Below are 27,828 nucleotides of genomic sequence, written 5' to 3'. Positions count from 1 at the left end.
AAAAGGTGGAGTCATGTTCCAGATATAGCATCAGAAAGTACAAAGGCAGACAAGACTGTGATTAAACTGTCCAAAAAACAATAAGGGGGTCAGCTTGCCCTAACAACGGTATATAACACACTCAAAAAAAGAAAAAAATAGTATGGATTGTTTAATTATTTTACTTATTATCATTATAAAAAGGATGTGGTTTTGGTGCCTTGATTTTTAGAAACACTATGGAAGATATTATGCACCCTTGTACTCCTATTTCATAATGGAAATATATAAGTCTATCAACTAGATCAGAGGTGAGTTAACTTTTCTCATAAATAAAGTTTACTAGAACCCCACCATGTCTACATGTTTACATATTTGATAGTGTTTCTGAATAAATATACAGGAAAATATCTTAGAATAAAGTTCTTTGAGAACTATTGATAAATATGTTAAACAGTATAGTAGTTTGTTCAGTTAATTAACCTCCCACAAACACTATTTCAAAGAAATGTCTCATATTCTTAGAGGAGGAGGTAGAGAGATGATGTCAGGAAATTTAACAATTACATGATTTAGGAACCTTGCTAATGTCATCATTAAAGATCAAAATTATAATTAGATCAAAATTATATTATTATAGAATTATGGGGGAAAAAAGGACCTTTGAGACTGCACCTCCAATATTAGCAAAACCAAAAACAGAAACAGCTAAAGAATCACCCCTACAAATGGCAATAATATGCTAATAAGAAGGCTCATGCTGTAGGGGGGGAAACCCAGCTTGAATGTAAGTAGACTTCTTTTCAAAAAATTACATACAAATATTCCTAAAGAATATATGTGTGTATGTGTGTGTCTATTCTTACTTCTCCTTACATGAACACTTAGAAAAAAGACTTTAGTTTCAAGAAACAATTGACAGTATAACCAAACCACATATTCATTATAGATTAATAACATTTTCTATCTTCTTAATTTTTTCATTAATCACTCTAAATATAATAAAACACATTACTTTGCCAACAAAGGTCTGTCTAGTCAAGGCTATAGATTTTCCAGTGGTCATGTATGGATGTGAGAGTTGGACTGTGAAGAAAGCTGAGCGCCGAAGAATTGATGCTTTTGAACTGTGGTGCTGGAGAAGACTCTTGAGAGTCCCTTGGACTGCAAGGAGATCCAACCAGTCCATTCTAAAGGCGATCAGTCCTAGGTGTTCATTGGAAGGACTGATGCTAAAGCTGAAACTCCAGTACTTTGGCCACCTCATGCAAAGAGTTGACTCATTGGAAAAGACCCTGATGCTGGGAGGGATTGGGAGCAGGAGGAGAAGGGGACGACAGAGGATGAGATGGCTGGATGGCATCACTGACTCAATGGACATGAGTTTGAGTGAACTCTGGGTGTTGGTGATGGACACAGAGGCCTGGCATGCTGCGATTCATGGGGTCGCAAACAGTCAGACACGACTGAGAGACTGAACTGAACTGAATTGATATTTTCAGAGTTTAGAATCATTGTACCTATCAAGGAAACTGATATTGTATAGAACAGAAAGTTCAAAGTTTATGAAATAAAACATGTATCAATTCTCAAATATATATATATTTTATATATAACATATATTACTGAGGTTTAAAGAAAATTATAAGAATTCATTTAAATGTCAATTCTTCAATAAATAATCCTTGTTAGTTTTTAAAAAATAAAACTATTTACATTACTTCCAAATTTCAACTTTTTAATAACTTCAGATATATTCAACACCCTAGTAGTAATGTTGTTTTGTTTTCAAACTTTAATAAAAATTCTAAAACTCCTCATTGAATTGGGACTACTACTATCTTCTAACACAGAAGAAAATATATGCTGATCATAAACAGATGTAATAAAATCATAACAAAAGGAAGTTTGTTTCATAAACAATAAATATTCTTAAAACAGAAAGCCCATGGCACAACTCAAAGTTAGTTTTTGAAGACAAAACACTATAAAAACAAAAACCAAATTATAAATATAAAACTGAAGTGCTTATCACAATATAAATCCATATTTAATTTTTAATGCCTAAAGGAATTTTTTTTGAATTTTCTACATAGTAATATTTCTCTAAAGAGCTCAAAAAAAAACAGATAAAAACTTAAAAGACAGTCAATCAGCTATAAATATGTCATAAATCTAGAAAGTTAACTCCTGCAAAGTTAGGAGTTTGAGTTAACATTTGAGAAATTGATGAGAAAATTACTGATATTTAGTTCAGAAGATATGAGCTACTACATTGAATTTATTCCCCAATTGCCCTTCTTGGATTTATCTTTGTATTTACAAACAACTTCTAGCATGATAACAGATACAATTATATTTGGGGTCATAATTTTTTCATTCAGTGATTCATTTATCCATTTATTTGTTTAACTGCTATACATTGAGTGCCTACTATGTGTCAATCATTGTGTTAGACATATCTATGCTACCAAGTACTGCTATAAATGAGTAGTACATAAAGTATTTTTTTAATGCTCCTCAATTTAATGATGAGGCTTTTCTGATAGCTCAGTTGGTAAAGAATCCACCAGCAATGCAGGAGGCCCCTATTCAATTCCTGGGCTGAGAAGATCTGCTGGAGAAGGGATAGGCTACCCACTCCAATATTCTCAGCCTTCCCCTATGGCTCAGCTGGTAAACAATCCACCTGCAATGTGGGAGACCTGTGTTCAATCCCTGGGTAGGGAAGATCCCCTTGAGAAGGGAAAGGCTACCCACTCCAGTATTCTGGCCTAGAGAATTCCATGGACTATATAGTCCGTGGGGTCACAGAGAGTCTGACATGACTGACTTTCACTCACTAACTTAATGATGTAAAAAGCAAGAAGGAAGATGATGAGCAATACATACCATGCAACTGATATGTTTATCCACTGCTCATCATTCAAAATTTTAAAATTTACCTATAAATTACTGCATGGAAATATCCAACAGACTAATAAAGTTTGTGTAGCAGACTTCACTTTATGTCTACCTAGAAGGAATTATGGGGCTCCCCTGGTATCTCAGCAGTAAAGACTGCCTGCAATGCAGTAGACCCGGGATGGATCCCTGTGTCAAGAAGATCCCCTGTAGAAGGAAATGGCAACCCACTCCAGTATTCTTGCCTGGAGAATCCCATGGACAGAGAAGCCTGGCAGGCTGTAGTCCATAGGGTCGCAGGGTTGGACACGACTGAAGTGACTAAGCAGCAGCAGCAAGAGAAGGAACTACAACCATAAGATACATTAGAGAATAGAGTTTACTGTGAGCTAAAGCCCTCCACTCAGAATATAATCAATCCTGGATTCAAGAAATTCTGCTCTTCAGCATTTTTCAATTTTGAATGGACAGATATGTTGGAAAGGAATTACTGGATTTCTCAACTGAGGAAATCTACAAAATACAGAAGGACTGACACAGGGCAGAATATGCAGTGAAGTCTATCCCATATTATTTTGCACTAAGGAAGCCAAATCAGTACCTAAATAAGAGTATAATAATTACCTTCACATTTCACATGAAGGTTTCATTTTTTAGAAAAAGCCATCTTCTTAATTAGTACTAACATGACTTTAGTATTAATTAGTATTAGTAGCACTTTACAAATATTTTTCTATCATCATTAAATTACTGTCAATTTTAAATGAATTTTCAATTTTACAGTGAAGCCATCATTCTATGTACTGTTAATTGGTGGTATTATAATTAGAAAGCATCCACCATATTCTCTAGTGAAATGAGTTCATAGGCCTCATAAGAAAATAATAATAATAATATATCAAGCATTTCCTGTGATCTAAATACTTCCATAAAAAAAAAAGACACAGATGCTTACAAAGTAGACTGCAGTACATGTATACAATAACAAATTTTGTGCAAGTGTTGAAAATCCTTAGTTAAACATCATTGAGCTTAAAGACAGTTCTGAAAGAAAGTGTCATTTGTGGCAAAGTCATGCAAAAGTGACCACCATGTGGAAAATGATGATGCGAGGCAGAGTAAATACCACTATGTACTAAAAGTAAAAGTTTGATGATAAAGAAATAAAAATGAAAAGGACATTAGGTGATAGAGCTGCATCTAGTTAAGTGAAGAACTTATAGCTTAAATGACTTTCAAAACTTTACATAGAAAAGATCACTGTTAAACTGTAGGCTTCGGTTGTGTTCAAAATTCTCACCAAAATCTGGGTATCTGTAGCCTGTTCTTGGACCATCTGAACTGCTTTTGCCAGATCTTCTTCACCTTCTGGAATGCTATAATTGTCATCTGGTATCTAAATCACAGAGAAAGATAAGGATAGAAAGAGTTAGAGGAATATAAAATACCTTATTTCATTTTAGATAATAAATTTTCCTCACAAAACAAATGATCAAAGAAATACACTTTATGTAAGACACTACGTCATTCTGAAGACCTATGAAAAATTAACAACTAACAAGTAGGCAGCCCTCTGATTTCCTTATAAACATCACTCAGTGTTACTTCTAATAGCTTGATATTAGCTATGGGCAATTTCTTTTATCTGTACTGGCAAATATAGTCTAACAACTCTACTGAAAAAAAAAATCTGCTAAAAAAAAAAGCTAGGCCTTCTAAATGCTACCAGTCTCTCCCCATTGCAGATTTTCTCCATTACTTTCCATTTGTTGTTTAGTCACTAAGTCATGTCTGACTTAATGAAAGTGAACACTTATTGCATGCTTCTTATGTGTTGATCACAGCTTTAAGCCTGTTACATTTATTAATACATGTCATGTGGTATGTGTTAATATTATCTCCACTTTTCCAGTAGTAAAATGTCTCCTGCTTGCCCAGGCCACAACTTGCAGGCTTGCTTCCACAGTTTCCTTTACAGCTTCTGTCGTCTTAGAGTAACACTCTCCTCATAGTCTCAGATGTAATGATAGGTTTCATCGCAACAATGAATTAAAGGAAAGGTCTGAGACAGTAACTATTAGACGGAAGTATAGCTAAGTTGCAAGGAAGCATAGGATCTATACTCCAGGAAGGTGGTAGGAATCTGGGAAACCCTGCCAAGAGCAGAGTGGATGAAAAGGAACACCGGCTAGACAGAGATGACAGACTTTAATATGGATCCATGCTATGCTATGCTATGCTAAGTCACTTCAGTCGTGTCCGACTCTGTGCGACCACTTAGATGGCAGCCCACCAGGCTTCCCCGTCCCTGGGATTCTCCAGGCAAGAACACTGAAGTGGGTTGCCATTTCCTTCTCCAATGCATGAAAGTGAAAAGAGAAAGTGAAGTCACTCAGTTGTGTCCGACTCTTAGCGACCCCATGGACTGCAGCCTATCAGGCTCCTCCGTCCATGGGATTTTCCAGGCAAGAGTACTGGAGTGGGGTGCCATTGCCTTCTCCAATGGATCCATAAGGAAGGTGATGAGAGGCTGACTCTGAAAACAATTAACAGGGAAATCAAAAGAGCCAGATGTGTTAACCTATCTAAATTTTAAATACAATTTTCAGATCTCATTCTTAACTATGTGATTAGCTACATTCAGTTGAATACATGGTTATCACTGAAGAAAAAAAAATGTTTAATGAAAAATAAAAAGAATATTTCACAGGAATGACAGTAATGAATTTACAGAAAAAATACATAAAATGAACAAATTACCTCTTCATATTCATAATCATCTTCAGATGCTTCAGTTATAGTGACCTCTGAATATGCTGTCAAGTTTGAATCTCAAAATATATGGAATAAAATTAGTACATTTAAAAACTGATGTAACCTTAAAATAGTTATTAGATTCAAATATCTTACCAAGTTAGTAAATATATATAAATTATTTTTTAATTTCTCTTCTTCATACAGCTCACAATTATAGAAGTTTTAAAACAAAATATTTAAATTGTTATCTTAAATTATTATTTGACACAATCCAAACTCATGAAGCATACTGAAAAGCAGAGATATTACTTTGCCAACAAAGGTCTGTCTAGTCAAGGCTATGGTTTTTCCAGTGGTCATGTATGGATACGAGAGTTGGACTGTGAAGAAAGCTGTGTGCCAAAGAATGGATGCTTTTGAACTGTGGTGTTGGAGAAGACTCTTGAGAGTCCCTTGGACTGCAAAGAGATCCAACCAGTCCATTCTAAAGGAGATCAGCCCTGGGTGTTCTTTGAAAGGAATGATGCTAAAGCTGAAACTCCAGTACTCTGGCCACCTCACGCAAAGAGTTGACTCGTTGGAAAAGACTCTGATGCTGGGAGGGATTGGAGGCAAGAGGAGAAGGGGACGACAGAGTATGAGATGGCTGGATGGCATCAGTGACTCAATGGACGTGAGTTTGAGTGAACTCCAGGAGATGGTGATGGACAGGGAGGCCTGGCGTGCTGCGATTCATGGGGTCACAAAGAGTCGGATACGACTGAGTGACTGAAATGAACTGAACTGAAACTCATGAAAAGCTTTATTTTTAGTGTATGTGAAAATGAAAGTAGCTCAGTCTTGTCCAACTTTTTGTGACCCCATGGACTGCACAGTCCAGGCAAGAATACTGGAGTGGGTAGCCGTTCTTTTCTCCAGGGGATCTTCCCAACCCAGGGATCGAACCCAGGTCTCCTGCACTGCAGGCAGATTCTTTACCAGCTGAGCCACTGTCTAATAATTTCCAACTCTATTCTAAAAAGGCTTCTAAAAATGTACATTAGTATCAGAGTATCATAAATTAGAAAGATATAAAAATGATGGACAGGAAACCTATGACAATAAATTTTTCAAACAAATCTCAAACCACACTGAATTTTCCAGTATTTATGAGTCCTTCACAGTGACTTTTTATTTGGATTAAACAAAGCACTTCCTGGTAGGTCAGCTGGTAAAGAATCCACCTGTAGTGTGGAGACCCCAGTTCCATTCCTAGTTCAAGAAGATCCACTAGAGAAGGGATAGGATACCCACTCCAATATTCTTGGGCCTCCCTGGTGGCTCAGCCGGTAAAGAATCCACCTGCAATGTGGGAGACCTAGGTTCGATCCCTGGGTAGGGAAGATTCCCCTGGAGAAGGGAAAGGCTACCCACTCCAGTATTCTGGCTTGGAGGAATATATGGACTGTACAGTCCATGGGGTCACCAAGAGTTGGACAGGACTGAGCAACTTTCAAAAAAAAAAAAAAAAAAAAGCACACTAAAATTAAATATAAGTAAAAAATAGATTTTAATGTTTTCATCAGTAAAAGTTATAGCTCACTCTCTTTCTTATGTATTTCAATTTTAAAATTAATAAATCATATTCTCAGAAAAGGCAGCCTAATTTTTAAGCAAATATGAATTATATAATAATAAGAGCAGTTCATAAAGTATCAATATATATCAGCATTAAAATATCGATGGAAATGATTCTAATAAAAATTTTTTTTTAAGAATTTCTGTAAAAGCTGCAAAAATTAAGTTACTCTAATTACAAATGAAAACTTCAAGATAGCATTTAATTTTAGAAGAAATCAAAGTATGTGCCAGTAACACTTGTTTTGTTGATTGGTTGGTAGGTTTACATTTTTTTCACATTTACAGACTTTATTATGCCAAGTTTAAAAGGTATAAACACTTCAATACATAGCAATGCTTATGAAAACCAAATATGAGTTTACCCTAGTTTTCATTTTGCTGCTGATTATCAGAAATTTAACTGTCATTCCATCCTCCAAGAGTAACCTGACAGTCTGAATAACAACTTCTGTTGTTTGTAATGAGAACTGATAACACACACATGGTATTTAATAAGAGCCAGGCCCTTCCCTAGGGTTTTACATGTATTAAATCATTTCATCCTCATCCCACCAATAAGGATGAATTTTATTATCTCTGTTTTACAGATCAGGACTCAGATGCACAAAGTTACACAGTCAGGACCTAACAGAGTTGGGAAACAGCCCTAGAAGTTTGGTTTTCACTATGCTATACTATAGCTCTTGTTAACAAGGGTTAGCATATGGAAATCATTTAGAATGGTGCCTGGCTTGGAATAAAAACAAGTGTCTGTTTTTCCTTCCCTTGTTCTGGAAAGATATGAGTACCTGTGGAGAAGTTTCCTAAATCTCCCATGATCTTCTGTTAAGATGAATGGATACATAAAAGGCATTCTGAATCTTCCTCCTTTTCTAGATTTATATTTTCCTGACACATTTTCACTTAATGATATAAAATTTCCTGAAGTTCAGCTACAGGAAGTTGGCCTCTTTTCTTATGGAAAAATATGTCCCTTTCTGAGAAACAATGATTATAAGTTGATTTTGTGAGCTCAAAATGGATTTAAGACCTAAATGTGAGGCTAGACACTATAAAACTCCTAGAGGAAAAGAGGCAGAACACCCTCTGACATAAATCACAATATCTTTTTCGATCTATCTCAAGAATAATGGAAATAAAAACAAAAATAAACAAATGGGAACTTTCAGAAGTTTTTGCACACCAGAGGAAACAATAAAATGAAAAGACAACCCACAGACTGGGAGAAAATATTTGCAAGTGATGTGACCAATAAAAGATTAGTCTCCAAAATTTACAAACAGCTTATGATGCTTAACAGCATCAAAACAAACAGGCCACTCAAAAACTGCGCAGAAGACCTGTCCTCCAAAGAGAACAAAAGTAGGCACATGAAAAGATGTTCAACATCACTAATTATTGCTGTTCACTCAGTAGTGTCTGACTCTCTGCAACCCCATAGGCTGCAGCATGCCAGGCCTCCCTGTCCTTCAACATCTCCCAGAGCTTCCTCAAACTCATGTTCATTGAGCTAGCGATGTCATCCAGCCATCTCACCCTTTGCCATCCCCCTCTCTTCCTGCCTTCAATCTTCCCCAGTATCACGGTCTCTTCCAATGAGTCAGCTCTTCGAATCAGGTGGCCAAAGTATTGGAGCTTCAGCTTCAGCATCAATCCTTCCAATGAACAGTCAGGGTTGATTTCCCTTAGGATTTACTAGTTTGATCTCCTTGCAGTCCAAGGGACTCTCAAGAGTGTTCTCCATCACCACAGTCTGAAGGCATCATTTTTTTCGGCACTCAGCCTTTTTTACTGTCCAGCTCTCACATTCGTACATGACTACTAGAAAAACCACAGCAATGAATACAGACCTTTGCAGGCAAAGTAATGTCTCTGCTTTTTAATACGCTGTATAGGTTTGTCATTGCTTTTCTTCCAAGGAACAAGCATCTTTTAATTTCATGCAGCCACTGTCCACTGATTTTGGAGCCCAAGAAAATAAAGTCTGTCATTGTTTCCATTGTTTCCCCATCTTTTGCCATGATGTTATTAGAGAAATGTAAATCAAAACTATAATTAGATGTCACCTCAAATTGGTCAGAATGGCTATAATCAAAAAAATCGACAAACAACAAATGTTGGAGAATGTGTTGGGATATGAGAATACTCCTTTACTGTTTGTGGGAATGTAAATTGATACAGTCACTATAGAGAACAGTATGGAGGTTCCTTAAACAACTAAAACTAGAGCTATCATAAAACCCTACAATCCCACTCCTGGGAATATATCCAAAGAAAAACATGATCCAAAAGGATATGGCACCTCAATGTTCATTGCATCACTATTTACAACAGCCAAGACATAGAAGCAATATAAATGTCCCCTGACAAAGGAATGGATAAAGAAAATGTGGTACAAATGTACACTGGAATATTAGTTAGCCATTAAAAAGTATGAAACAAGGCCATTTACAGCAACATGGATGGACCTAGAAAGTGTCATACCGAGTGAAGTACATCAGACAGAGAAGAAGAAATATCGAATTTCTCAAATGAACTTACAAAACAGAAAGAGACAGGCTTAGAAAACAAACCGAGTTACTGGGATAAGGGATAGTTATGGAGTTTGGGAGGGTCATGTACACACTGCTATATTCAATATGGATAACCAACAAGCACCCATTATATAGCACATGTAACTCTGCTCATCATTTGTGCCGGCCTGCAAGGTTTGGGAGAGAATGGACACATGTATATATATGGCTGAGTCCCTTCACTGTTCACCCAAAACTACTACAACATTGTTAATCGTCTATACCCCAATACAAAACAAAAAGATTTAAGTTTGGGGAAAACAAAGAGGCTGAATTTGTAGGCAGTCATTTGTTTCCAGAAATTAATGCTACCCTTCATCACTAGGGCTTCTTGGGTGGCTCAGCATCTAAGAATCTGCCTGCAATGTAGGAGATCTTGGTTCAGTCCCTGGGTCAGAAAGATACCCTGGAGAAGGAAATGGCAACCCACTCCAGTATTCTTGCCTGGGAAATCCCACGGACAGAGGAGCCTAACAGACTACAGTCCATGTTGCAAAAGGGTTGCACACAAATTAGCACCTAAACAACATCCTTAATCACTGCTCATTCCATAATAAAGTTCACAAATAATTAAATATTCTAAAATGATCTGGATAGACTTTATAATTTAAACCAAATGCTGGCAAGATTACTGTGAGGAAGAAATGTCAAAGCAAAGCTTCTTTAACATGGCTATGTAGAGAAAAATGTAATTTGTCCTCAAAGCTTTGGAAATACTAAACAATACCTGTAACTACTACCGAAGAAAAATATTCTAGGGATGCTGCTGCTGCTGCTAAGTCGCTTCACTCGTGTCTGATTCTGTGCGACCCCACAGACGGCAGCCCACCAGGCTTCCCCGCCCCTGGGATTCTCCAGGCAAGAACACTGGAGTGGGTTGCCATTTCCTTCTCCAATGCATGAAAGTGAAAAGTGAAAGTGAAGTCACTCGGTCGTGTCTGCCTCTTAGCAACCCCATGGACTGCAGCCCACTAGGCTTCTCCATCCATGGGATTTCCCAGGCAAGAGTACTGGAGTGGGTTGCCATTGCCTTGGTAGGTTCTAGGGATGAGATATAATACTCAGTTCAGTTCAGTTCAGTCGCTCAGTCATGTCGGACTTTCTGTGTTCCCATGAATCACAGCACACCAAGCCTCCCTGTGCATCACCAACTCCCAGAGTTTACCAAAACTCATGTCCATCGAGTTGGTGATGCCATCCAGCCATCTCATCCGCTGTCATCCCTTTCTCCTCCTGCCCCCAATCCCTCCCAGCATCAGGGTCTTTTCCAATGAGTCAACTCTTCTCATGAGGTGGCCAAAGTACTGGAGTTTCAGCTTCAGCATCAGTCCTTCCAATGAACACCCAGGACTGATCTCCTTTAGGATGGACTGGTTGGATCTCCTTGCAGTCCAAGGGACTCTCAAGAGTCTTCTCCAACATCACAGTCAAAAGCATCAATTCTTCGGTGCTCAGCTTTCTTCACAGTCCAACTCTCACAGCCATACATGACCACTGGAAAAACCATAGCCTTGACTAGATGGACCTTTGTTGGCAAAGTAATGTCTCTGCTTTTCAATAGGCTATCTAGTTTGGTCATAACTTTCCTTCCAAGGAGTAAGCATCTTTTAATTTCAATACTGAAGTCACCATCTGCAGTGATTTTGGAGCCCAGAAAAATAAAGTCTGACATTGTTTCCACTGTTTCTCTATCTATTTCCCAAGTCATGGGACCAGATGCCATGATCTTGGTTTTCTGAATGTTGAGCTTTAAGCCAACTTTTTCACTCTCCTCTTTCACTTTCATCAAGAGGCTTTTTAGTTCCTCTTCACTTTCTGATATAAGGGTGGTGTCATCTGCATATTTGAGGTTATTGATATTTCTCCCGGCAATCTTGATTCCAGCTTGTAATATCGTATTTCCTCACAATCAAAAAAGAGTAGGAGGAAAAAATACCATTTTAAAATGCTTTAAAAATATTGTCACATGGAACATACCATATGTACTCTTAAAACCCTGTAAGAGTGAATGGCACAGGAAACAAAGGAAAAATTTGGGGGGGGGGGCGGAGGAAACTGAGTCAGGAAGAAGAAATATGGCCAAGACCAAAGACATGAATGACAAAGACAAGTTTCTTGAATACAAATACCATGAATTCTCAACTACATCATACTGTTTCTACAGTAACACAACAGCAATGTACAATTTTTACCAATATTCTCAATAATGAACTCTATAATCTATGTTTTCGAGGCTCTCAAGTGTCATACTATGAAGAGATAAATCAAATCCTTTAAACAGCTCCATCTGAAGACCCTAGAGGAAAGAGAAGTATTAAAGAGATACAGAGCAATAGACTCAAAGATTAAATAAACCAAGGGCAAGTGATTCATGAGACAAAAGGTCAGGAAGAGGACAAGTACCCCAAACAGGAACCAGGATCATCCTTAGTAGCCACAATAGAATGTGAACAGAAAAATCTTCCCAGAAGCAACCCAACTGAAATGTGATATTGCAGTGTTACTGAAGAAGTAAATGTACTCTGGCATGTATGTTTGTATGCATCTGTCTAGCTGGCTAGCTGGCTCACAACACATGGACAAATTATCCCCAAAGAATTCTGTGGCAGTTTTCAGACATGCATACAGCTACAGGGAGTTAAAAATAAATGAATATGGAAATTAGAAGAGAAAGGGAAACTGCAGAAGATAAAGTACAGTCCATAAGGTCTCTTGTACTTTGATATATATAGAAGCCACAGGTTTGAGACTAGGTTTCCCAGCAGTCAGTGTCAGACAGAAATGTAATCAGATAGCAATTCAGTATCCATACAAAGAAAATAGATGAATTTCTCAGCAGATGTACAGCAATCTCTGGTTCTGAAGCCTGAGAGAAATCACGCTCTTAAGTTCTCATAAAGAGAACACTTTGGACAGTATAGATATTGATCCCCTCAGTCCTTGGGACAGCCAGAAAGACAGACTGAAGCAAGATCTGATGGAGCAACATGTGAAAAAGATTGGAAAGCACTGCTTTAGAAGCAATATTGCTAGAATAAAAATGCATAATTCATCAAGAATTACCTGAAAGATAAAACTTTTACTCCCAATTCTAGTTTTATTGGGCAACTTTCTCATCTGTAATCTAATCTCTATTCTCCAGGAAATTTCCATACTATTAAGCTGGTCACAATTTTCATACAAAGTTATTTTTCCACTGCTTAAAATCAGTTTCTTATTACCAAGCTGACTCTGAATCCTTACAAAACTCCCTTCCCATTCATTACCTGCCTAGTTTTCCTTCAAAAAACATCACTGAACTCTCAATTCCAAAATTCATTTTTTTTCTACTCTATTCCCTTCCGATCTGGTCCTGCTACTCTGCCAGCTTGAGCTTTACCTGACACTTAATAACGTCCTGGTTTTCTAGTCTGATCTTTCCCAGGGTACTATCTATAGCCACCCCCTCCTCCCTGGCATGCACGCACAATCCTCATCACTGCCCTCTTCCAGGCCTGGTGCTATGTTCTAGAGGCACGGCCTGGTCTCAGACTAAGGATCCTTCTCCATATGTACACTTGTTCTGGAAGGAGCATAGTAGCACTTGTGAGCATGCACACAAGGAATTAATTCCCTGGTACTTCATTACCATGGGTGAACTAACTGGTAGTTTCTGGACTAACAGAATCTATACCAGATCCTGACCTTGCAGATATTGTCAGAAAACAGGCAAATATATAACCACACTGAAACTGTCAAGAAGCTCTAAATACATCACAGTACAATGGAAGACACAACTGCAAGAGAAGCATCTCAGCTGGCCTAATGGAGCAGAGCTTGATGTGACAGTTGGTGCAATGGGGTCACACATAAGGTTCTGCAAATGGACCACAGCCAGAAGGAAATGAACACTTTTTAGATGAGAGCAGCATACAAAGTTCCTCACATACTGGTGCCCTGCACTACTGCATCTGTAGGTAGTGATCACTGCCAGAAATATCAGCTTTATAAAGAATTTTAGTGAAACATATAGCTAATTATGTTTTACATGATTTCCCAAAGTTACCGTAGACTGAAATTGCTTTGTAACCTTTGCCATCACCATAGAATCAATGTACTTGGAGGCAATCTAAATTCTAGAGTGGATTCTCCGTGATCAACATTTTATTTCACCAAATTGAAATAAAAGAAACATACTATAAATACAAAACATTATGGTCATGTTCACTTTCGGGCTTCCCTGGTGGCTCAGAGGTTAAAGCGTCTGCCTCTAATGTGGGAGACCTGGGTTCAATCCCTGGGTCAGGAAGATACCCTGGAGAAGGAAATGGCAACCCACTCCACTATTCTTGCCTGGAGAATCCCACAGACGGAGAAGCCTGGGATCTAGAACGGAGAAGCCTAGGCCAAAGATGGCAAATAACTGGCACATTTGTTCTCATACTTCCCATTGCAGTTTTGCTTCCTTCAGTCTTTCCTACTAAAGAATCTGCCTGCCAATGCAGAAGACTCAAGAGACAAGGGTTTGATCCCTGGGTCAAGAAGATTCCCTGGAGTAGAAAATGGCAACCCACTCTAATATTCTTGCCTGGAAAAATTCCATGGACAGAGGAGCCTAGCAGGCTACAGTCCATGGGGTCACAAACAGTCGGACAAGACTGAGCAACTGAACATGTATCTTAGATAGGGTATTGGTTTAGAGTGATCACCATATTTCAGGATCTGGAATCCTTAATTTGCATTTTTGGAAATAGCTGACTTTGGGCCTGCATCCAGAGTTGATTAGCCTCAAAGGACAGGCTTAAACTCAGTCAGTCCTCAGAAATTGCTGCTGGGGCCAAAGGAAATTTTTCCAGAGGCCAGCAAACTCATGTCCTAAGTCAAATTTTTAGTATTAAAATGCCTAGAGAGATAAAATAATAATCAAAAGCCAGTTAGGGAAGCAGAAAATCAGCACAAAGTCAGTAGGTAAAAAAAACAATAGTACTTTGGTGGTTCTACTTCCCTGGAGTTCATGCATTTCATTACTCTTCCTTGAATAAGGCCTTTATTTCAACAAGGAGAAACAAAATCAATTAAGCCTTAGTTTTCTTAGTATAATTCATTCCAGCCTGCATCTCTCAACTGGAATTAGGCATTCCCAAATGTCTGCAGTCACATATTAAAAGACAACCATCCCTGGTCACTACTATACTTGTAAACCTCTTCTAAATAGCATTAATTTTAACAGAGAATTCATTCATAAATGACTATCAACCTTCATTACAATTACTAGAGACACCCAATAACCAGTTTATAGATCACATAGTTAAAATATAGCCTTATATTTCACAAAACTGCCAGTATCTTTCTTAAAAAAGTGTTCACCAGAGAATTAATATATTCCATGACTAGATCTCTTAAAATTCTGGAAATAGTTAAGATAAGAACTATATTGTGTATGGGGCTTCCCCGATGGCTCACAGGGTAAAGAATCCACCTGTAATGCAAGAGACTTGAGTTCGATTCCTGGGTCAGGAAGATCTTCTGGAGAAGGGAATGGCAACCCACTCAAGTATTCTTGCCTGGAGAATTCCATGGACAGAGGAGTCTGGTGGGCTACAGTCCATGGGGTGTCAAAGAGTCAGACATGACTGACTGATTAACACACAAACACAGACCCACACAAAACATCATGTATGTTTCATTATTTTATGTTTAAAACATAAAAGCAATGATATGAAGTGCTTTGGAAGAGAAACAGGTGGTGCCATTGTAGCTAGACAGTTACAAAGGAGGGTTGTTTCAGCAGTAATAATACTGTTTCCTGGACACATTCTCTAAACTGGTTAAAAGAATGTGAGACTTCTAATAAAGCCACTCTCCCGTGGATCATGGCTAGGTTTCTGGTTTGGACCACATTAGCCTATACACGTTCTTTATATCTGAATGTTGAAGAGTAAAGAAAAGGGTGATTTCCTGGAGAATTTGAGTCAAGCTCTTTCACAAGCCTTGGTCAATATTAACAGTTCATTGTCTAGTATCCTAGGAGCAACTGTTTAGTCATAAACAAGGAAAGTCCAGGACCAAATTAGTGAATTAGAAGAGATTAAGTATATGTGCAAAGTAGAGAACATCAAATTCCTGATTCATTTGTGCATATTATAATTTTTATTTATCACTGCAATAGCTCAATTAAATTACCTGAAAATTAAAGACTTTAAACCCAAAAAGGTCCCACTTCAGCAACTAACATAATCACCATTTTTTTTTCCCCTGTGCTAGTTACTCAGTTATGTCCAACTCTTTGCGACCCCATGAACTGTAGCCTGCCAGGCTCCTCTGTCCATGGGGTTTTCCAGGCAAGAACACAGGAGTGGGTTGCCATCCTCTTCTCCAGGGGATCTTCCCAAACCAAGGATCAAACCTGGGTCTCCTGCATTGTTGCAAGCATATTCTTTACCAACCAAGCTACCAGGGATACAGGAATAATTGGCATTCAACAGTTACCCTCAAACTTCATTTAACCAAGAGTTAAAGGTTCTCATGACTAAAGACTGAAAGACATTCAGTCTCATGACCTGAAGACTGAATCCAGGAAAAATGACTGGTTAAATGTTTAGTAACCTTTTGACTACCCTCTGGTTGAAACCCAAAATAGGCAACCAAAGAGAGATGGAGGAAACGCAGTGACTAGATAATTCACAAAAAGGATAATAAAATCCTAAAAGAAGGGTGGGATCAAAATGGCAGAGTAGGAGGAACTTGAGCTCACCTCCTCCCATGGACACACCAAGACTACAATTACATATAGAACAACTCTCCCTTAGAACAACTCGAAAACTAGCACAACGTCGCTGCTACATTAGGATATAAAGAAAAAACAACATCAAGACATGTAGGAGGGATAAAGGTGAGATCAAGTCAAGATCCTCATCCATAGACTGGCAACCCACACAAGGGGGAGTTCTGTGCTGTGTTTAGTAGCTCAGTCAGTTCCAACTCTTTGCACCCCATGGACTATAGCCCACCAGGCTCCTCTATCCATGGGGATTCTCCAGGCAAGAGTACTGGAGCAAGTTGTGCCCTCCTCCAAGGGATCTTACCAAACAAGGGACTGAACCCAGATTTTCCACATTGCAGGCAGATTCTTTACTGTCTGAGCCACCAGGGAAGTCCACAAGTGGGAGGGGCTATCACAACCATGGAAGCCCTTGCTAAAGAGCAAGGAATTCAAGTCCCATCTTGGTAACTCTAGGAGAAGGGATCTGCATGACAAATATGAGGCCCCATAAAGTATGACTTTTGAAAACCGATGGGTCTTACATACAGAAGAGCTAGAGGACTCTGACAAGAAACCAAAACTCCACTCTTAAAGGGCTCATGCACAAACTCACTCACTCTGAATCCTATCACAAAGGCAATAGACTGAATAATGCCTACCAAATCCACTGTAGTATGTCCCTTACCTGTGCCCACTCCAGCTCCAGGTTCCCTGCCAAGGCAGCCCACACTTAGCATGTCCTTCCCAGCCCATGCCCACTTCAGTTCCAGCCAGCCCACCAAAGCCAACCAGCACATGCATTCTATAACAGAATGCTCCTACACAAGACCATGACTTCAAGACTGAGGGAAATAACTGTTTTGCTTAAAACACAGAAACACAGAAAGTAAAACAAAATGAGGATACAGAGAAAATGCTCTAAATGAAAGGACCTGATAAAACCCCTGGAAAAAAACTAATGAAAAAGAGATAATTTGCCTGATAAAGAATTCAAAGTAATGGTCATAAAAATTCTCACCAAACACAAAATAAGAAATGAACACAGTGATAATCTCAATAAAGAGTTAGAAAATATAGGAATGAACCAACCAGAGATGAAGAATAAAATAACTGAAATGACAAATACACTAGATGGAATCAGCAACTGGTTGGAAGATACAGAAGAATACATAAGCAATCTGGAAAACAGAATAGTGGAAGTCGCTCAGTATAAAGAGCAAAAATAAAGGAATAAAAAATGAGGATAATTTAAGAAACCCTAAAATTATATCAAGCATGCTAACATTCATAGTATAGGGGTCCCAGAGGGAAAGAAGCAAAAAGGATAGGTCAGAAAACCTCTTTGAAGGAATAATAACTAAAAACTTCCTTAAATCGGAAATGGAAACATATCTAGATCCAGGAAGCACAGAGAATTCCAAACAAGATAAACCCAAAGACAGCCACACCAAGACATACTATAATTAAAATGGAAAAATTTTTAAATAAAGAGAGAATATTAAAGGCAGCAAAAAGAAACAACTAGTCACATACAAGGAAACCCCTAGGCTAAAGCCAATTTTTCAGCAAAAGCTTTACAGGTCAGAAAAGAGGGGCATGATACGGTTAATGTGCTTAAAAAAAAAACTTACAACCAAGAATACTCTAGCTGGCAATATTATTATTCAGAACTGGAGGAGAGATAAAGAATTTGCCAGACAACAAAAAGTAAGAATTCATCACTACTAAACTAGCTTTATAAGAAATGATAAAGGGACTTCTTTAAGTAGAAAGTAGGTCATAGCAAGATATCAGAAAATATACAAAAGAAAAAAAAAGTCACTAGTAAAAGCAAATAAATAGCAAAGGAAGTGGATCAGACATTTAAAAAGCTATGAAAGTTAAAGACAAAAGTCACAAAACCAGCTACAACTATAATAAGTAGTTCCGACAATAAGTAGTTAAGGAATACACAAAGCAAAAAGATGTAAAATATTAAATAAAAAACATAAAACATAGAGGGTAAAAAGGTTGTGCTTTCATAATACTTAAAAACTTAAGCAACTATTAAATACACTGCTATATATATAGATTTGCAAGTACAAAGAGAAACCTATAATATATACTAAAAGTAAAAAGAAAGAATTCAAATATAACAGTAAAGAAAATCATCAAACCACAAGGAAGGAGAATATAAGAAGAAATTACAGAAATAACCAGAAATGGAGCATATATCATAATCGATTGGGATTTATCCATGAATGCAAGAATAGTTCAATAAGGACAAATCAATCAATGTGATACATTACATTAACAAAATAAAAGATAAAAAGCACATGATGTTCTCAATCGACGCAGAAAAAGCATTTTAAAAATTTGACATAAACCTATGATAAATTGAAGACAACACAAAGGAATGGAAAAATATACTGTGCTCATGGATCAGTTAAATTCAGTTCAGTTGCTCAGTCACAACCCCATGGACTGCAGCACACCAGGCTTCCCTCGCCATCACCAACTCGTGGGGGTTACTCAAACTCATGTCCATTGAGTCCGTGGTATCATCCAAACATCTCATCCTCTTCTTCTTCTGCCTTCAATCTTTCCCAGCATCAGGGTCTTTTAAAATGAGTCTGTTCTTCGCATGAGGTGACCAAAGTATTGGAGTTTCAGCTTCAGTGTTGGTCTTTGCAATGAATATTCAAGACAGAATTCCTTTAGGAGGGACTGGTTGGATTTCCTTGCAGTCCAAGGGTCTCTCAAGAGAGACTCTCAAGTTGTGGAGAACAACACCACAGTTCAAAAACATCAATTCTTTGGTGCTCAGCTTTCTTTATAGTCCAACTCTCACATCCATACATGATTACTGGAAAACCACAGCTTGACTACATGGAACATTGTTGACAAAGTAATGTCTCTGCTTTCTAATATACTGCTTAGATTGGTCAAAACTTTACTTCCAAGGAGCAAGTGATTTTAATTTCATGGTTGCAATCACCATCTGCAGTGATTTTGGAGCCCCCAAAATCAAAGTCTGCCACTGTTTTCACTGTTTCCCCATCTATTTGCCATGAAGTGATGGGACCAGATGCCATGATCTTAGTTTTCTGAATGTTGAGTTTTAAGGCAACTTTTTCACTCTCCTCTTTCACTTTCATCAAGAGGCTCTTTAGTTCTTCTTCATTTTCTGCCATAAGGGTGGTGTCATCTGCATATCTGAGGTTATTGATATTTCTCCCTGCAATCTTAATTCCAGGTGTGCTTCATCCAGTCCAGAATTTCTCATGATGTACTCTGCATATAAGTTAAATAAGCAGGGTGACAATATACAGCCTTGACGTACCCCTTTCCCGATTTGGAAACCAGTCTGTTGTTCCATGTCCAGTTCTAACTTGCTTCTTGACCTGCATAAAGATTTCTCAGGAGGCAGGTCAAGTGGTCTGGTATTCCCGTCTCTTGAAGAATTTTCCAGTTTGTTGTGATCCACATAGTCAAAGGCTTTGGCTTACTCAATAAAGAAGATGTATTTTTTCTGGAACTCTCTTGTTTTTTCGATGATCCAACGGATGTTGGCAATTTGATCTCTGGTTACTCTGCATTTTCTAAATCCAGCTTGAACATCTAGAAGGTCATGGTTCATGTACTGTTGAAGCCTGACTTGGAGATTTTTTTTTGCATTACTTTGCTAGAGTGGGAGATGAGTGCAAATGTGTGGTAGCTGAACATTCTTTAGCGTTGCCTTTCTTTGGGATTGGAACGAAAACTGACCTTTTCCAGTCCTGTGGCCACTGATCAGCTTTCCAAATTTGCTGGCATATTGAATGCAGCACTTTCACAGCATCATCTTTTAGGATTTGAAATAGCTCAACTGGAATTCCATCACCTCTACTAGCTTTTTTTGTAGTGATGCCTCCTGAGGCCCACTTAACTTTGCATTACAGGATATCTGGCTCTAGGCGAGTGATCATACCATCGTGGTTATCTGGGTCATGAAGATCTTTTCAGTATAGTTTTTTGTGCATTCTCGCCACCTCTTCTTAATATCTTCTGCTTCTGTCAGGTCCATGCCATTTCTGTCCTTGATTGAGCCCATCTTGGCATGAAGTGTTCCCTTGATATATCTAATCTTCTTGACGGGATCTCTAGTCTTTCCCATTCTATTATTTTCCTCTATTTCCATGCATTGTTCACTTAGGAAGTCTTTATCTCTCCTTGCTCTTCCTTGGGATCCTACATTCAAATGGGTATATCTTTCCTTTACTCCTTTGCTTTCATGTCTTTTCTTTTCTCAGCTCTTTGTAAGGCCTCCTCAAACAACTATTTTTCCTTTTCGCATTTCTTTTTCTTGGGAATGGTCTTGATCACTGCCTCTTGTACAATGTCACAAACCTCCGTCCATAGTTCTTAAGGTACTCTATCAGATCTAATCCCTTGAATCTATTTCTCACTTCCACTGTGTAGTCATAAGGGATTTGATTTAGGTCATACCTGAATGGTCTAGTGGTATTCCTTACTTTCTTCCATTTAAGTCTGAATTTGGCAATAAGGAGTTCGTGATCTGAGCCACTGTCAGCTCCCACTCTTTATTTTTGTTGACTGTATAGAGCTTCTCCATCTTTGGCTCATAGATAGGAAGAATAAATATTGCTAAAATATTCATACTACTCAAAGCAGTATACAGAGTCAATGAAATCCCTATCAGAACATCAATAACATTTTTCATAGAACTGTAAAAAATAAACCTAAAATTTGTATGGAAACACAAAATACCCAAAATATCAAAACAATCTTAATATATAAAAACAAAGTTGGAATTATCACAACGCTAAAAAGCTTTAATAGTCAAAAATGCAAGAAATTGTCACAAAACAGATATATAAATGTAAGAAAATACAAAGCCCAGAAATAAACCCATATTTATATGGACACTCAATCAAGGAAGCAAAACTATACAATGAAGAAAATACAGCCTCTTTTAAATTATTCTGGGAAAACTAGATAGACATAAGCAAAAGAATGAAACTGGACCATTTTCTTTCACCATATACAAAAATAAACTTCAAATGGATCAAAGACTTAAATATAAAACCTTAATCATAAAACTCCTGGAAGAAAATATGGGCAGTAGTATGCTCTGTGATTTTTTGGATACGTCTCCTCAGGCAAAAGGAACAAAAGCAAAAATAAACAAATGAGACTACATCAAATTAGAAAACTTTTGCATAACAAAAAAAAAAAACCAATAAAATGAAAAGGGAAAGCACAATCTACTGAATGGGAGATGATATTTGCAAATCATATATCTGATAAGGAATTAACATCCAAAATAAGTATAGAACTCATAAAACTCAACATTAAAAAAGACAATAATCCAATTAAAAATGAGCAAAGGGACTATAGACTTTTTTTTCAAGGACTATATTTAGATAGCCAACATACATATGTAAGGTTTCAAAATCTTTAATCATCAGAGAGATACAAATGAAAAACACAGTGGGATATCACCTCACACCTGTCAGCATAGCTATTACCAAAAATCAAGAAATAGCAAGTGCTGGTGAGAATGTGAAGAAAAGGCAACTCTCATGCACTGTTCACGGGAATGCAAATTGGTGCACCTACTATGGAAAACATACAAAGGTTCCTTAAAACTTTTTAAAGAGAACTAATATATGATCCAGACATTCCACTTCTGTGTACTTATCTGAAGAAAACAAAACACTAATTTGAAAAGATATATGCAGTCTATGTTTATTTCAGCATTATTTACAATAGTCAATATATGGAAATAACCTAAGTGTCCATCAACAGATGAATGAATAAAGAAGATGTGGTACACATAAATACTATGGAATACTACTCAGCCATAAGAAAACTAAAATCTTGCCATTTAAAACAACACGTATGGACCTTCAGGGTATCATAGTAAATAAACAACAAATACTGTATGGTTTCATTATATGTAGAATCTAAAAATTGAAAATAAAAAAATAAGCACAACAGAAGTAGTCTCAAGAGAGAAAAAATCTAATGGATGCCAGATATCAGGGAGATGCAGAGATTGGTGAAAAATATGTCAGGAATTAAGACGTACAAACTCCCAGTTATAATATAAATATGTGATGGTGTAGTAATGTACAGCATAGGGAATATAATCAATAAAATTGCAAAACTCTGTATGGTGACTAACAGTAACTAGACTTCTAGTGGCAACTATTTCATAAAGTATAAAAATAATGAATCACTATGTTGTACACCTAAACTAATATAATGTTGTACATCAGTTTTACTTCAATTAAAAAGAAAAATCCTAAAAAGCCGTTATAGTCAACAAGAGAGTCCAAAATGCAGTACTTGGATGCAATCTCAAAAACGTAAGAATGATCTCTGTTCATTTCCAAGGCAAACCATTCAACATCATAGTAATCCAAGTCTATGCCCCAACCAGTAATGCTGAAAAAGCTGAAGTTGAATGGCTCTATGAAGACCTATAAGACCTTCTAGAACTAACACCACCCAAAATTTCCTTTTGATTATAAGGGACTGAAATGCAAAAGTAGGAAGTCAAAAAACACCAGGAGTAACAGGCAAATTTGGCCTTGGAGTACAGAATGAAGCAGGGCAAAGGCTAATAAAGTTCTGCCAAGAGAACACACTGGTCACAGCAAACAACCTCTTCCAACAACGCAAGAGAAGACTCTACACATGGACATCACCAGATAGTCAACACCGAAATCAGACTGATTATATTCTTTACAGGCAAAGATGGAGAAGCTCTATACAGTCAGCAAAAACAAAACCAGGAGCAGACTGTGGCTCAGATCATGAACTCCTTATTGCCAAATTCAGACTTAAATTGAAGAAAGTGGGGAAAACCACTACACCATTCACATATGACATAAGTCAAATCCCTTATGACCATACAGTGGAAGTGAGAAATAGATTTAAGGGACCAGATCAGAGAGAGTGCCTGAAGAACTATGGACAGAGGTTCATGACATTGTACAGGAGACAGGAATCAAGACCATCCCCAAGAAAAAGAAATGCAAAAAAGCAAAATGGCTGTCTGAGGAGGCCTTACAAATAGCTGTGAAAAGAAGAGAAGCAAAAAGCAAAGGAGAAAAGGAAAGATATACCCATCTGAATGCAGAGTTCCAAAGAATAGCAAGGAGAAATAAGAAAGCCTTCCTCAGTGATCAATGCAAAGAAATAGAGGAAAACAATAGAATGGGGAAGACTAGAGATCTCTTCAAGAACATTAGAGATACCAAGGGAACATTTCATGCAAAGATGGGCTCAATAAAGGACAGAAATGGTATGGACCTAACAGAAGCAGAAGATATTAAGAAGAGATGGCAAGAATACACAGAACTGTACAAAAAAGATCTTCACGACTCAGATAATCACAGTGGTGTGATCATTCACACTCACCTAGAGCCAGACATCTTGGAATGTGAAGTCAAGTGGGCCTTAACAAGCATCATTACGAACAAAGCTAGTAGAGGTGATGGAATTCCAGTTGAGCTATTTCAAATCCTAAAAGATGATGCTGTGAAAATGCTGCACTTAATACGTCAGCAAATTTGGAAAACTCAAATTTGGAAAGTGGCCACAGGACTGGAAAAGGTCAGTTCTCATTCCAATCCCAAAGAAAGGCAATGCCAAAGAATACTCGAACTACCGCACAATTGCACTCATCTCACACGCTAATGAAGTAATACTCAAAATTCTCCAAGCCAGGCTTCAGCAATGCATGAACTTCCAGATGTTCAAGCTGGATTTAGAAAAGGCAGAAGAACCAGAGATCAAATTGCCAACATCTGCTAGATCATCAAAAAAGCAAGAGAGTTTCAAAAAAAAAAACCTACTTTTGCTTTATTGACTATGCCTAAGCCTTTGACTGTGTGGATCACAATAAACTGTGGGAAATTCTTCAAGAGATGGGCATACCAGACCACCTGACCTGCCTCTTGAGAAATCTACATGCAGGTCAGGAAGCAACAGTTAGAACTGGACATGGAACAACAGACTGGTTCCAAATAGGAAAAGGATTATGTCAAGGCTGTATACTGTCACCCTGTTTATTTAACTTATATGCAGAGTACATCATGAGAAACACTGGGCTGCAGGAAGCACATGCTGGAATCAAGATTGCTGGGAGAAATATCAATAACCTCAAATATGCAGATGACACCACCCTTATGGCAGAAAGTGAAGAAGAACTAAAGAGCCTCTTGATGAAAGTGAAAGAGGAGAGTGAAAATGTTGGCTTAAAGCTCAACATTCAGAAAACTAATATCATGGTATCTGGTCCCATCACTTGAGAAATAGATGAGGAAACAGTGGCTGACTTTATTTTTTTGTGTTCCAAAATCACTGCAGATGGTGACTGCAGCCATGAAATTAAAAGATGCTTACTCCTTGGAAGGAAAGTTATGACTAACCTAGACAGCATATTAAAAAGCAGAGACATTACTTTGTCAACAAAGGTCCATCTAGTCAAGGCTATGGTTTTTCCAGTCATCATGCATGGATGTGAGAGTTGGACTATAAAGAAAACTGAGTGCCGAAGAATTGATGCTTTTGACTATGGTGTTGGAGAAGACTCTTGAGAGTCCCTTGGACTGCAAGAAGATCTAACCAGTCCATCGTAAAGGAGATCAATCCTGGGTGTTCATTGGAAGGACTCATGTTCAAGCTGAAACTCCAATACTTTGGCCACCTGTTGCGAAGAGCTGACTCATTTGAAAAGACACTGATTCTGGGAAAGATTGAGGGCAGGAGGAGAAGGGGACGACAGAGGATGAGATGGTTGGATGGTATCACACTCAGTGAACATGGGTTTGGGTAGACTCCAGTTTGGGTAGACTCCAGTACTCTTGCCTGGAAAATCCCATGAGCGGAGGAGCCTGCCTGGTAGGCTGCAGTCCATGCGGTCGCGAACAGTCGGACACGACTGAGCAAGTTCACTTTCACTTTTCACTTTCATCCATTGGAGAAGGAAATGGCAACCCACTCCAGTGTTCTTGCATGGAGAATCCCAGGTACGGGGGAGCCTAGTGGGCTGCCCTCTATGGGGTCGCACAGAGTCGGACACGACTGAAGTGACTTAGCAGCAGCAGCAGCAGCAGTTGGTGATAGATAGGGAGGCCTGGCATCCTGTGGTTCATAGGGTTGCCAAGAGTTGGACATGACTGAGTTACTGACCTGAAAAAGTTATAGTTGCTTATATTTGTAAATGTGATTACTTGGAAAAGTCTAATATGTTGGCAGTTGCAACTCAGTGACCTCCATGCAAATTCAGTAAACCAGATTTTCATTAGTGAAAGTTCTACTATATTGGAGTCTCATGACTTATTTCATAAAGATGTTTGCAAAAACTTACTTCACTCTATTTGTCTCATGTTAACACTCAAAATACTGTGACAGAAATCATTTTAATGCAGGTAGATATAAGATGCCTGGTTATCACTAACATGGCTATTGAATAACTTCATGTTTTAGACATAAATCAGCTATGAAGAGTCACTGAATTGTTTCTGAATTTAAAAAGGAATATTACTGGAAATGACAGCTTGTTAAGGGTCAGGAAAACAGAATACGAAACCTCACTTAAAACACTAGAGCACCCACTTCTTTCTCTCAAATTGCTTTCAGATTATTCAAACACACTCCTATAAATATCATGTCCACATTGAATAAACTACATATATTTTCTTTGAGCTTTTCAATCAAGTTCTTCAAAGCTCTTTGTAGCAGGGATGTGTACTGAGCCTGAGTCAGGACAGGTTAATCAGTTTAAAAACCTACAAAATGAATCATTGCTGGATCTCTGAAATCTTTAATTAAATATAGGTGGATTATATTTGAACAACAAAAAAACAGATTTTGCAGTTTCCTTGATACCTTTAAGAATAAAACAGATTACCCATCTCTCTCTTATCTGCCAGAAGAATAGTTATCTTTCTCACGAACCCTCCCCCTCTCTCGTACCATTAATTTAGAGAAGGGGAGCTCAAAAGTTTTACCCAATAAATAGTGAGCCTACACATCCACATGTGGCTATTCAATTTTTCTAGTTATTTCCATTGATAACTGCTCATCTCTGTCTTATCTGATTTCTTCATAGCATAGCTGAGACTTGTCAGCTCACCAGGATACCATTCAGTTGCTAAAAGGGGTAAAAAGTTATCATCATTAAGTAGCCCACAATGAAACTATCCAGTGGGTCGCTGCTACCAAAACAAATCACAGAAGCACTGGACAACTGGGCCATCTACAGGATCTGAATGGATATCCTGATGTTAAATCCTAAAGGGAGCGGTTTTTTCCTTAACCTCCGGATGTTCCCCTATGGAATTTATTTTCACGGCATTCTGTGCTTAAGAAAACCACTGAGTGAAAGGAGGGTTGGATTAATTTGTGGGGCTACTTTAAACAAAATTGCAAAGTTTACTGAGTGGTGACTACGAACTTTTTCCAACAGGAACACATCAGCCTACAACTACAACAAGGCGAAAAATTACAGTGGGCAGGTTTCCGGGGTCGCGTTGTCGGAAAGATCACCGTGAGATCCAACAGGCGCCTCTACCAGCTGGCGGACCCCAGGCTTCAAAGGGCGCCCTCGCTCCCAACACCCGTTACCGCGGCCAGAGTCTGGGTGCCCCGCCTACACGCGAAGGATACGCTCCAGGTAGTAGGCACCCTCAGCAGCCACCGCCTCCGCGGTGTCCCCGGCAGCCGACAAGCCCATGCCCAACGCTTCTTCCAGGACCCGCAGAGCGGAGGAGGGCGTCCCTTGCTGAGTAGCCATCTGAAACGCTCCGGATGCCTTGCCCCTGACTGGCCGCCGCAGCCCTAAGGCCAACCGCGAAGACGTAGAGTAGAACACACACAGCTCTCGCGAGAGTCTGGCCTCCACCCCTCCCACCACGCGGGGCCGGAAGGGCTGTCTAGAGCCCTGAGCCTTGAAGCCCTCCGCGCTTCCTACGTTACCGGGGCAACCTCCGTTCCCTGGTTACCCTAACGCTCAGCAAGCAGTGCCTGGTGTGGAAGAGGTAAAATGAATCAGTGGACTTGGTTTGCACACATTTTCTAACCGAAGTGGCTTGGTTTTCTTCAGTTTTGACCCTGAAGCATTTGTTTTTCACTTTGCTTTCTTCTCTAAATTGTCTTTTTTTGGTTCTTACATGCCCATCATCAGTCCCCAGATATTTTAGGCATGTGTAGAGTCCTACCTTTTCCCAGGGAAAACTAATCGAAAAGAGGAAGATC

At 38.5% G+C, this 27,828-nt stretch overlaps 1 protein-coding gene across 4 annotated transcripts in view; it reads right to left on the bottom strand.

The window, feature by feature from the left end:
• SPAG16 (sperm associated antigen 16) overlaps positions 1 to 27,470 on the bottom strand; it is a 1,079,093-nt gene extending 1,051,623 nt beyond the window's left edge. The window contains exons 1-3 of one of the 4 annotated variants that reach the window (XM_070771730.1): positions 27,241 to 27,470; positions 5,644 to 5,690; positions 4,184 to 4,279 (exon numbers count right to left, since the gene is read on the bottom strand). In XM_070771730.1, the coding sequence (XP_070627831.1) occupies positions 4,184 to 4,279; positions 5,644 to 5,690; positions 27,241 to 27,367 (270 nt within the window). In that variant the 5' untranslated portion in view covers positions 27,368 to 27,470. The remainder of the gene's footprint in view (positions 1 to 4,183; positions 4,280 to 5,643; positions 5,691 to 27,240) is intronic. The other 3 variants (XM_070771724.1, XM_070771734.1, XM_070771737.1) reach the window with 3 other exon arrangements.
• Positions 27,471 to 27,828: the final 358 nt, after the last annotated feature.

This window comes from Bos indicus, chromosome 2 (genome assembly GCF_029378745.1).
Source record: "Bos indicus isolate NIAB-ARS_2022 breed Sahiwal x Tharparkar chromosome 2, NIAB-ARS_B.indTharparkar_mat_pri_1.0, whole genome shotgun sequence".
NCBI classification, from domain to species: domain Eukaryota; kingdom Metazoa; phylum Chordata; class Mammalia; order Artiodactyla; family Bovidae; genus Bos; species Bos indicus.
This window is presented reverse-complemented; position numbering and strand designations above follow the sequence as displayed.